The 11,391-nt window shown below is 40.9% G+C and overlaps 1 protein-coding gene across 1 annotated transcript; it reads left to right on the top strand.

The window, feature by feature from the left end:
• Nucleotides 1–349: 349 nt before the first annotated feature.
• On the top strand, nucleotides 350–10,603 carry trpc4b (transient receptor potential cation channel, subfamily C, member 4b). Its single transcript, XM_023262866.3, has 11 exons — nucleotides 350–521; nucleotides 943–1,355; nucleotides 2,786–3,304; nucleotides 6,769–7,105; nucleotides 7,264–7,403; nucleotides 7,556–7,866; nucleotides 7,977–8,172; nucleotides 8,274–8,468; nucleotides 8,639–8,680; nucleotides 8,804–8,893; nucleotides 8,997–10,603. The coding sequence occupies exons 2-11, from the start codon at nucleotides 978–980 to the stop codon at nucleotides 9,528–9,530; spliced, it is 2,742 nt and encodes a 913-aa protein (XP_023118634.2). The 5' UTR covers nucleotides 350–521; nucleotides 943–977; the 3' UTR covers nucleotides 9,531–10,603.
• Nucleotides 10,604–11,391: the final 788 nt, after the last annotated feature.

The following is an 11,391-nucleotide window of genomic DNA, read 5'->3' as shown; positions in this document are numbered from 1 at the left end:
ATGCAAACATTACTGATGATGTGAAAATTCAGTTATCTATCATCTATTATCTAATAATGCAGGTAATAATGTATTGATACTTTAACAAAATGATTGGGATTTTAATATGCTCGCAGTCTATGCAATTTGCTTTAATTAGCCTACAGAATATGGAAACAAGCTGTAAAAACATTTATTTGGTAACTCCTGTGCAGCACCTGTTAGACCAGACTTACGCCTGTTGGGAAAGCTTCGGTTAAATGAGCGTTTATGGCAGTCCGTTCAGTTTCTGCGAGCAGATATTGTCAGTGTCTGTTTCCCCACTGATCCGACGCGTTTAGGAGAAATGGCAGAGAAAATTCCAGGTCGGTAATTTGAGCGAAAGGGGTGGGCAGGGGATATGGCACGCCATTAACTTCCAGCGTCTTTGGTGGAGACTTCAGTGATTAGAGACAAGATCTGAGCAGCCAACTTCCCTTCCTGGCAGTCGCAGCCCGTCGAGTGATTCGTGTAAATCACTACCGGAAAGCAACAGGAGAACGGTAAAGTTTCTGTTTCTGCTGTGCATGATTTAATTATTTGAAATGAGGATTAGGCCCGTTTAAATGAAAACGATGTATTCTGTTCATCTGCTGTGAAGTGCTGTAATTGATTTCTTTGTGTTTTAATCTTTTGATCTTGGTTCAGCTTGTTTGTGTAAATAGATATTTACATCAGGCATACTTGTTTTCACCAAAACCAACATATTTTCAAAAATGTTTTGAACATAAATGGATCTATTCTTGTTTAATGTTGCTTGTCCTATAATGTGGCATCATAAACCGATAATGAATATAACTGCCATTTAAAAGTATACTGTTTGAATGGGTGTATTAAAGTACAGTAAAGCCCTTGTGTATCTGAAGCATCAAAGCTCACACTGAAACATGAGCCCTTATTTTCTCCTGTCCTTTCATATCTCAGTCATTCTCAGCTGAGACTGATGTACTGCAGCAGCGATGTCACAGCTGTATTACAAGAAAGCCGACAACTCCTCATACAGGGACCGCATCCCTCTCCGGATTGTGCGGGCAGAATCTGAACTGTCTCCCATGGAGAGGGCCTATCTGGGGGCTGTTGAGAAGGGGGACTATGCCAGTGTGAAGCAAGCCCTGGAGGAGGCTGAGATCTACTTCAGGATCAACATCAACTGCATTGACCCACTGGGACGCACAGCCCTGCTGATTGCCATTGAGAACGAGAACCTAGAGATCATTGAGCTGCTGCTCAGCTATAATGCACATGTGGGTGATGCCCTGCTGCATGCCATCCGCAAAGAAGTAGTGGGGGCTGTGGAGCTGCTGCTCAACCACAAGAAGCCACGTGGAGAGAAACAGGTACTATCATAAGCCATGATAACATCCCATATGCAGTTATTGCTGACCTTTCAACCCAGTAACTTTGTTTTTATTAAATTTTTAGGCTGCTCAGAAAACTTTATCTGAGCTTCTTTTACACAACAGACTATGTCACGCAATTATGCCTCATGGGATTACTGTTCTGTACACTATACTAACTGTATTTATGTACAGAATTTGCTGAGGCATTTGTTGAGGTTATGTGAATACTGAACATGGCTGCATTCAGGCAGACGTGTGTCCCTCTGGTATCTCACATGAAGTTATTGATTCCAACCAGGCTTATTTAGTGGTTCCCTTTTAATGGTTGTTTTCCTGCATTACATCTTCTCATTATGTCTGTGTGAAATGCACTTATGTCAATGCCAGTAAAAACAAAAAGGACTCACTATAGGAACAAGTATACTTCTATGAAGAACATTTTTAAATGTTTCAATTTGACAACAAGTACAACATATTGGCTAATTTGTCATTATATTAGTCTAAATTGGGTTCTTTTCATGTTCCATGGATCAGTTTCACGGTAGAGCAATATTTCACACTCAGCACACAAAATATAAAAAGCTAAATTTGTTTCCATAGTAGATTTCCAGCAGTGTTTTAAAGTTAAGTCCACATCCAACTGATCATATTTGTTCATGTAGTTCAAAAGCCATCCCTGGGATACACTGGTAAACTGTGTAGCCTTCAGGCTACACTCTAGTGCTCCACAACCCCAAAGAGCAAAAATAGTAGGTCTGAGATTCGGGCAGGCCTTGCTTTAATAAACACCAGTACAAGCTGGACAGTAGATTGTAAGCTACTAAGACAGCACAAGCCATTTATGTCAGTGTTATGTCAGACTGAACTTACTGAACTGTACCAGTAAGAAATAAAGGCACAACATAATGATGTGTTTTCCTCTTCTTTTTTTTTTTTTTTTTTACAAGCATGACCATGTTTATTTTAGAAATCAAACTATTTTCTGCTCAAAAGTTACAGAGTTGATGTGTCTGTGTGTCTTTCTGTCACAGCTTTCACAACAAAAAGTCATTTCCCACCGTTTGTGTGTCAGGCACTTTGATAAATGCCCTGTTGTGTTCAGCTTCTTGACATCTTTGTAAATTATTTTTTCCCGACACTGCTTGTCTCCCTGTAATCAACTTGGTGTATTCTGTGCAGAGAAGGAAAAGAAAAAAAAGAGTATTGTTGCTTCCAAGCATGAAGGTGGTTTGAGGGCAGCTGAACCACAAGCCATTAGTTGTGTGCTTGCTGTTAGACAAGATGCTCAGGGACCAAAGGCAGGTGAAATTGGACAGTTCTCATGAGGGGGTATAGAAGTCTTTTGTGAGCTGATAAAATATTTGTGTTCTGTAAATGCATTCTCTTACATCTGTTTGTTGTGTGCTCTCTTTTGAATTCCCTAAAAGGTTCCACCAATTCTACTGGACAAACAGTTTTCAGACTTCACCCCAGACATTACTCCAATCATCCTTGCAGCTCACACTAACAACTATGAAATCATCAAACTGCTTGTGCAGCGAGGTGTTTCGATACCTCAGCCTCATGCAGTGCGTTGCAACTGTGTGGAATGTGCGTCCAGCTCCGACGTGGATGGCCTGCGTCACTCACGCTCTCGTCTTAACATCTACAAGGCCCTCGCCAGCCCATCTCTCATCGCCCTCTCCAGTGAGGACCCTTTCCTTACTGCTTTTCAGCTAAGCTGGGAACTGAAGGAGCTCAGCACAGTAGAGAATGAGTTCAAGTCAGAATATGAGGAGCTGTCCCGGACATGTAAACAATTTGCAAAGGACCTCTTGGACCAAACCCGAAGCTCTAAGGAGCTGGAGATAATCCTCAACTATCGTGATGACATCAACCCACTGCTGGATGAGAGCATGAATGATCTGGCCCGACTGAAGCTGGCAATCAAATATTGCCAGAAAGAGGTAAGCTCTTTGTTGATTATGATATCATCTTGGTCACACGACTGCTACACCACACCCAGCAGTGTAAGAGCAGTTTTTTCTGGACATCTTCAAAGTAACAAAAATAACAAAAATAAAAAGTGAGAAAAGTACAGAAATATAGTTTGATAATATTGGTACACTTACAGGCATATGAGAACTGAGAGTATAAACTGACACTTGTGGAACACGTTGAACAAGGAGTAGGAATTACAGTATTTGAACAACAGGGACTGGATGACAAGAAAAGTGCCAAGATGGGCTGTAAATGGCCTGAGATGGGTGGAGATATCCTCTGGGAGTTTAGAACAACATGAAATCGCCAGGCTGGCTCTTAGCAATACATTACAGTAGCACTTACTCCTAGACAGTCCCAGGGTGATTGGATAATTGGGGATAATGATAGAAGAAGTAATGGCCATTTCCTGAAATACAAACTCATAATATTTTAATTGGGGAGGAAACCTCTTACTGGTTTTTAACATCTTCTTGACTATTTCTCCACTAGATACAATGCCAACAGTTCAAATTACACTTTGTGATTACACAAAGGCAGTAACAGAATTAGATATGTCATCCGTGTTTCATATAAACCAAACAACAATTCAACTTATAATGAATAATATTTGTAGACATAAGTACTTTGGATATTTGCTTAATGCCTTACTGGGGTGCAATGAAAGTTGATACAAATTGATAACTTTGTTCTCAATTCAACACATTAGAAAATCTGAGTTAGAAATTCAAAATTTGTTTGTTTTGTTGTTTCCTGCATAACAGACTGCAATGAAAAGTCCACACTCAGCGGGTGTCTTTTGTTTGTTCCACTCATTAAAAAGACTACTCAGAGCTTTTGGACCTTGTTTGTATACAGCAGTTGTATACAACAACAAGAGTAGTATTTGCAGAGTTAATGACTCATGCCAACAGTGTACATCTAAATCTAGTCCAAGCACTAAACATTTTAGAGTTTGTAGGCAGTGTTCTGGGTTTTCTGTTATATTTATATCACACAGTTGGCAATGTGAAAATGAACGACCAGTGTGACTGTCAGCAACTCCACATTTGTGCCGCATTTGGTCTCCATGGAAAAGATTTTACAGTTGAACTACTCATCTTATGTATCATCTTATGTATTTAATTATTTGGCCTATGTGAGCTGGAATGGAGATGGCTAGAGAAAAATAACTTAATAACACCAACATCTTATTTAAAAATATGCTTTTCCCATTTGAGGTTGTGTTTTCAAGGTCCTTGCCTCACTCATCTTATTTACCTCATAACAGCTGTGCATCTCATCGTGGCTAATACTAGGTGCTAGTTCTTATTCATGCTCATGGATGACCACTGCGTTGAATTGCATTTCAGGCAAATGGTGAAGATACTGTTTATGTTGAATTGAATGAATTAATAAATTGTGTGTTATTTGTACCCCATATATACTAAGATAAGTTGAATTTTTCAATTTAAAAATGTGTCCTATGGTCATTGTGATTACATCTTGCACATGAGGATATAATATTTAAAATCCATGCTCTTCTATTGTTCTGTGGGCCAGGGCCACTGCAAACATAGTCTGAAACCTTGTTAGATGAATAAAATAAAATAAAATAAAAAACTCACATAGGAAAGCTTTAAAAAAAATGTAATGCTAGTTGTAATGGTTAGTTGAATTTTGTTGTGACATACTTTAGATTTCAGTTGAACCAATCTTGAATAACTTGAGATTTGGACTTGCTCTCAAAGAGGTTTGTCTGTTTGAAGCATAACTTTATATGAACACTTTTGAAATTATTAAAGACAAAGACAATTAGATGCTTTAGAGAGCTGCACAGTGCATTGAGTTTCTTTGCAACCAAAACATGTTAATTAATGCTGGAAGTACTATAAGACAAGAAAATGTATACTTAGGTTTCCATTGTTTGTCCTGACTCGCCCTGAATGCACAGAGAGGGCCAGTGAATGGTTGTTGTATACTGCTAGTGCATTGTGTTCTTCATCTGTTCAGTTCTGTTAACAGCCAGGCAAGTAACACATGTCCTTTAGCTGTGCCATTCTGGAGGATTTACAGATATGGAGCTCTCTCAAGATCTCTGTGCTCACAGAGTTTTAATTGATTACAAAGAACACTAGCACTTACTGCTTGTCCATGATATTCATATCAAAATTTCCTCTTCTCTGACCTGGGTTCTCACATATTGAAAAAATCTTGTATGCTAATATTTTCTTTGACAAAGAAATTGTAAAGTACACATTTTGATTGATTTAAAAACACAAGTCTTTTTTTAATTTGCTGAATGAAATTCAATTATTATGTAAAGAATTAAGTTCAGCCATTGTGAAAATTACAAGTTGAATCTAGTACTGCCGTCATTTTCAGCCTTAATTAAGAATCACATGACACCAGCAGACCAGAAACCTATTTGCTCTGCTGTTTGTTCACTGCACCAGTGTAGCATCACATACATGTATGGTTATAAATGTAAGGAACATAAACAGCTTTCTTACTGTCTCTAATGCTGTCTATTAAAAGTGGCAACAGAGGGATATTTTTGGTGAAAATTCAGATCATGATTAAAATGATTACATGTCACTAATTAGCTTAATCAATTTGCTCTGTACAATATGTTGTCACTATGCATGTGCCTTTGGACAGAATTAATACAAGGAAATTGTGGTGAGACATGTGGCTGGGGTCATTTTGACTTTCTAAAAATGTCCAAAAATGTCCTCTGACAAAATCTGCTCCTTCCAGATGCCACCTTTTGCCTCTAGTCATATTATGTCAAGTCACAATCTCACAAGGACAGCTAAGAGAAATTTAAAAATATCAGACTTTGCACTGATACATGGCTTCATCACCCATACCTTCATGCCATATTGTAGCATAATGGAGATCCATTTTGCCATAACTTGGTTAAGCTGAAATTACCTTTCATCCCCATCTGCAGATGTCCAACAGATGTTTATATCAAATCTCAGAAGGCTGAGTAAATGTGTATGGGAAACAGATTTGACAGTCACTTCTTAACAAGAATTAGAAAACACTTATGAGATTTTTGTCCTCTTGAAACTTTGTCTTGCATGCATGTACAAGATATGTTCCTGTTACTCACTTTGGATCTCATGAGTCATATATTGTGTATTTACTCTTGTAATTGGATTTGACACATCTCTAAATAAAAGAGAAAGAAGGTATGTTCAGACACACAGTTAAATTTCAAATGCCAACATAAGGAATTGGGGTGACACTATGTAAATACAACCTTTACAGTCTTCCTTTTTACTTTTGTTTTGTGTATAATCTAGTTTTTGCGTACTGGTTGCAAAAGCTGGTCAAAGGTTAATTCCCTTTGTTCTGATTTACCATTTCTTGCTTAAATGACACTATACCTCAGTTTAATTTTAGATAACATATGTTTTTCCTTTTTCTCTCTTTCCCTCAGTTTGTTGCTCAGCCAAACTGCCAGCAGCTGCTAGCGTCTCGGTGGTATGATGAATTCCCTGGCTGGAGGAGGCGTCACTGGGCAGCAAAGCTCATCACTTGTATCTTCATAGGCCTCCTCTTTCCACTGTTATCCATCCTCTACCTGATCTCCCCAAAGAGTCGCTATGGCTTGTTCATCCGGAAGCCCTTCATCAAGTTCATCTGTCACACTGCTTCTTACTTGACCTTCCTCTTCCTGCTGTTCTTGGCTTCGCAGCATATTGCTCCTGCAAAACGAAACCTTCAAGGCCCACCACCCACCACTGTGGAATGGATGATCTTGCCTTGGGTGCTTGGTAACAGTACACACACACACACACATGCACACACATACACACAAGAGACTGCTGTTAATTCTCTTCTTAGCATTCACTGTTATGTATTGTCAGCACTGTTGGTCAGTGTCAGTGTTACATTGACAAATGAACATCTGTTATTTGTTCATCTCTCCCAGGCTTTATATGGACTGAGATCAAACAGATGTGGGATAGTGGTTTCGAGGATTACATAGATGACTGGTGGAACTTGATGGATTTCATTATGAACTCCTTGTATCTTGCAACCATTTCTCTGAAGATTGTTGCATATGCAAAGGTAATGTGTATGAAGGTGTTTGACAGGCACGGATTGAAAGATATTAGTATATCACAGCATATCACAGTATAAATTAGTGTGCTGGAAAACCTGAAACTTTCGCAAGTTCTATGTTTAATGGTATTGTGTGTATTTGTTCTCATTTTCAACAGTACAATGGGGAGAAATGCAGAGGCACATGGGAAATGTGGCACCCTACTTTGGTGGCAGAGGCATTGTTTGCCATCGCCAACATCTTCAGCTCCTTGCGCCTCATCTGCCTTTTCACTGCCAACTCCCATCTGGGGCCTTTACAGATTTCACTGGGCCGCATGCTTCTGGACATCCTGAAATTCCTCTTCATCTACTGTCTGGTGCTGTTAGCCTTTGCCAATGGTCTCAATCAGCTCTACTTTTACTATGACACAGATAAGAAGGGATGCAAGGGTATTCGCTGTAGTACGCAAAACAACGCTTTCTCAACGCAAGTTCAACTTTCTTAATTAATTGTTTCTGACAAAGTGGTATTGTTAGTAATTAATAGGTTTGTTTTTTAGCAGGGCATAATATGATGTATGGTTGTTTGCTTTTCAGGTTGTTTGAAACACTGCAGTCATTATTTTGGTCTATATTTGGCCTGATTTCTCTCTATGTGACCAATGTGGAACCAGAACATAAATTCACAGAATTTGTGGGCAGCACCATGTTTGGTACTTATAATATCATCTCCCTGGTAGTGCTTCTAAACATGCTAATTGCGATGATGAACAACTCCTACCAGCACATTGCTGTGAGTGTTGTATATTATCCTTTTTGTTAAATAGTTTTACCACACCAATTTGTCTGGTTCTCCTTTGCAAAAGGTTTTGATAAATAGTTTTTCCCTTTTAGGATCATGCAGATATAGAGTGGAAATTTGCAAGAACAAAATTATGGATGAGCTATTTTGAAGAAGGAGGAACTTTGCCATCTCCATTCAATATAATACCCAGTCCAAAGTCTGTTTATTATCTAATTGGATGGGTTAAGAAACATTTGTTTCGGAGACCAAGCATAAAAAGACTTGAAACCTTTGGAACTTTGGGGGTAAGTAGCATTGCATTAATTTTCAATACCTGAGTTAGGATTAAATTTGATAACTATACCTTACGCTATGTGCTATGTTAATGTGAATCATAAGGAAATTCAAGAAAAAAAATTCACCCTACCACTGACAACAAAAATTCCATGTTTTGCTTTTCTTTCTTTAACTGTAGAGACGTGCAGCTGAAAATGTGAGATTAAACCATGAGTATCAGGTATCATTTTGCTGGCCATCATGAGCAGTAATGTTTTGCTTTTGACCTTGATGAAACTTTATTCAAACTACTAAACTATAACTAAATTAAAACATTTATTTAAAAAATAACTTATGTTTTTAGGAGGTTTTGAGGAACCTTGTGAAGCGGTATGTGGCTGCAATGATCAGAGATGCCAAGACGGAAGAAGGGTTGACAGAAGAAAATTTCAAGGTAGAATGCAATTATTCAACATTTGACGCTTAATCACCCAAGACTCTGTTTTTGCCATGTAATCTGTGCTGCTGTTTAATCACTGGTTCTCAATAATCAATAGGAGCTTAAGCAGGATATCTCCAGCTTCCGCTATGAAGTTCTGGGAATGATGAAGACAAGACCTCATGGTGTGGCCAGTAAGATTGCAAGCTCTACCTTGGCTTACCCTGGAAACTCATTCAAATATTCTCCCAAATTCCCTACTGATGAATCTCAACAAAATCTGAACATGTTTGATGTAATCACCACCACCACCCTGCAGAGTGGAGCCGCCAACACCACCAGCTCTGTTTGCTCTAGTAGGCTAGCCAATGGTTCGGTTGTTTTGTCCATAACAGGAAAGACTCAGAACGAGCTATCCAAAGAAGTTTCAAATGCTGCATGCCTTCAAAGACAAAGTAAACTCCCCTCTCAGAAGCATGATGAAAGAAATTCATTGTCAGAAGAAGGTATTTCAGAATCAGGTGGACAGAACCAAGAACAACTACATATTGTGGAAGTCTTCCAGAAAGTGGAGGACATTCAGACGATTGAACATTCTTGCAAAGAACGTGCGAAGAAAGTGAAAAATGGACCTAAAAAGTATAAAAATTAATCTGTCAGTAAGTGAAAAATGTAAATCATGCCATTGCAACATTTTCCATTTTAATTTTTAAATGTTCATTTATTCATTTACCAGTCAGTCTGGTTTATTGTAAAGAGGTCACTCATGTTAAACAGTACTGTAGTTAAATAGCATATTCAATTTATTTTATTTTTTTTATTTATTTATTTATTTTTGTCTGCATTTGTTCTCATTGTTTAACTCCACAAAAGGGGAGTCAACATTATATGAGATTGATGCATATTTTAGTCTTGCAGCCAAATATTTTAATATTTAGTGCATGTGTGTGACCATCACCGGCCCTCCCTGAAAGCTAAGCAGATATTCTTTATTAGAATTCCCTATTATGAGCCAGGGAGGGCAGTGCTACACCTCAGTGATGTGTGGGGGAAACAAAGACTGGACAGGACGAACAGGACGAACAGGATGAACAGGGATAGAAAATAACAGGCGTTGCTATTGCAATTAAAGATTGTAAGGTGGTGTGTTATGCCCAACTACTAATTGCCCATCAATAAAAAAAATAAATAAATAAATAAAAATTTGAAAAAAGAAAAGAAAACCAAACCAACACAAAAGAAAAAGAGATTCAATAATAAATGAACAAATGGTACTGAGCACCATAATTGTGGGTGTCTTGATAGTATAGAATAGAATAGAATAGGCCAGAAAAGGATACTAGTGCGAGAGAGAATGAGTTTAGGGTAGAGACTGGAGAAATTCTCAGCACATTCTGGCGGGACCCATCAATCGCTGAAATGGGACTCGGCAGTAGCTGGCAAGACCTGATCAAACATGCAAGTGTGAAGAACCCCGAAGCCCAGAACAGCAGTCACGGCAAGGCAGGGCCAAGTCAACAGGGCATCCCTCCCCCCGGGCCGTAGGAGCCACAGGGCGGCACCCCCAGAGAGCCACCGGGGCCACCGTGAACGACGCGAACCCGGAGAACAAGAGGGAGCAGCTACTGACACCCCCTGCGCGCCCAGACCGACCCAGGTGGCCCGGGGCACGAGGACCCACCCGCCACCCAAACCCTAACCCCGCCCCCCCCCGCCCCCCCCACACCCCCCCCCCCCCCCCCCGACCCGCCCCCCCCCCCCCCCCCCCCCCTCCCCCGAGGGGGCCAACGGCCCCACACAGCCAGGAAGCCAGACACAGGGGCCGAGCGGCCCACCGAAGGGATGGCAACCAGCCCATCACAAGGCAGGCCACCACCGGGAGCCGGCCAGAGGAAATCGGAGCCGGGACCCGATGTGAGTCCAGAGGGTAAAAATGGACAGTGTGGTGGGGCCCGGCGACGCCGACAGGGAGGCACCCCGCATACCCCCCGCACCAGGCCCCAGGTGAGCGCAGTACACCCAGGGCCCCCACTCCCCGCAATGCGCCCTGACAACCCACCAGGACAGAGCCACCACATGCCACCAGCCCGCAGTACAGCCACAGCGCCCACCAGGACGGCCAATCCAGCCCCCGCAGCCCACCAAGAGCCATCGCACCTGCCCGGACCCGTCGGGCACGCAGGAGAACCCCCCCCGACCACAGCCCCCAGGTCCCGGGGACCCCCCAGCCACAGCAACACGGATGATGGTCCACCCCCGCCACACCATAGCTATAAGGGGGCCGGGTCCCACCAGTGAGGCCATATTAGTGAGATCCCCCCATTACTCCCTGTTAATATGTCTCCCGATCCCAGACTGGAGACATTATCCCTGCACCGTGATAGTGTAACCCTGAGTGTCATGTGGTGCATATTCAATTTAAATCATTATGCATCCTGTCATGTGTATAATGGCTTAATAACGTTATGTTTTCTTTTTTAACATTATATTACATGCATAACAATACAGAAATG

This window comes from Amphiprion ocellaris, chromosome 7, assembly GCF_022539595.1.
Source record: "Amphiprion ocellaris isolate individual 3 ecotype Okinawa chromosome 7, ASM2253959v1, whole genome shotgun sequence".
Taxonomy (NCBI): domain Eukaryota; kingdom Metazoa; phylum Chordata; class Actinopteri; family Pomacentridae; genus Amphiprion; species Amphiprion ocellaris.
Note: the sequence above shows the minus strand (reverse complement) of the source record. Positions and strands in the feature narration are given on the sequence as shown.

What these genes read in the sequence shown, in the direction of transcription:
- trpc4b (XM_023262866.3), top strand. Translation starts at nt 978, where the DNA reads ATGTCACAGCTGTATTACAAGAAAGCCGACAACTCCTCATACAGGGAC. An exon ending in ACTCCTACCAGCACATTGCT is followed by an intron (nt 8,173 to 8,273) that starts GTGAGTGTTGTA and finishes TTTCCCTTTTAG; the next exon opens with GATCATGCAGATATAGAGTG. An exon ending in GATTAAACCATGAGTATCAG is followed by an intron (nt 8,681 to 8,803) that starts GTATCATTTTGC and finishes TTATGTTTTTAG; the next exon opens with GAGGTTTTGAGGAACCTTGT.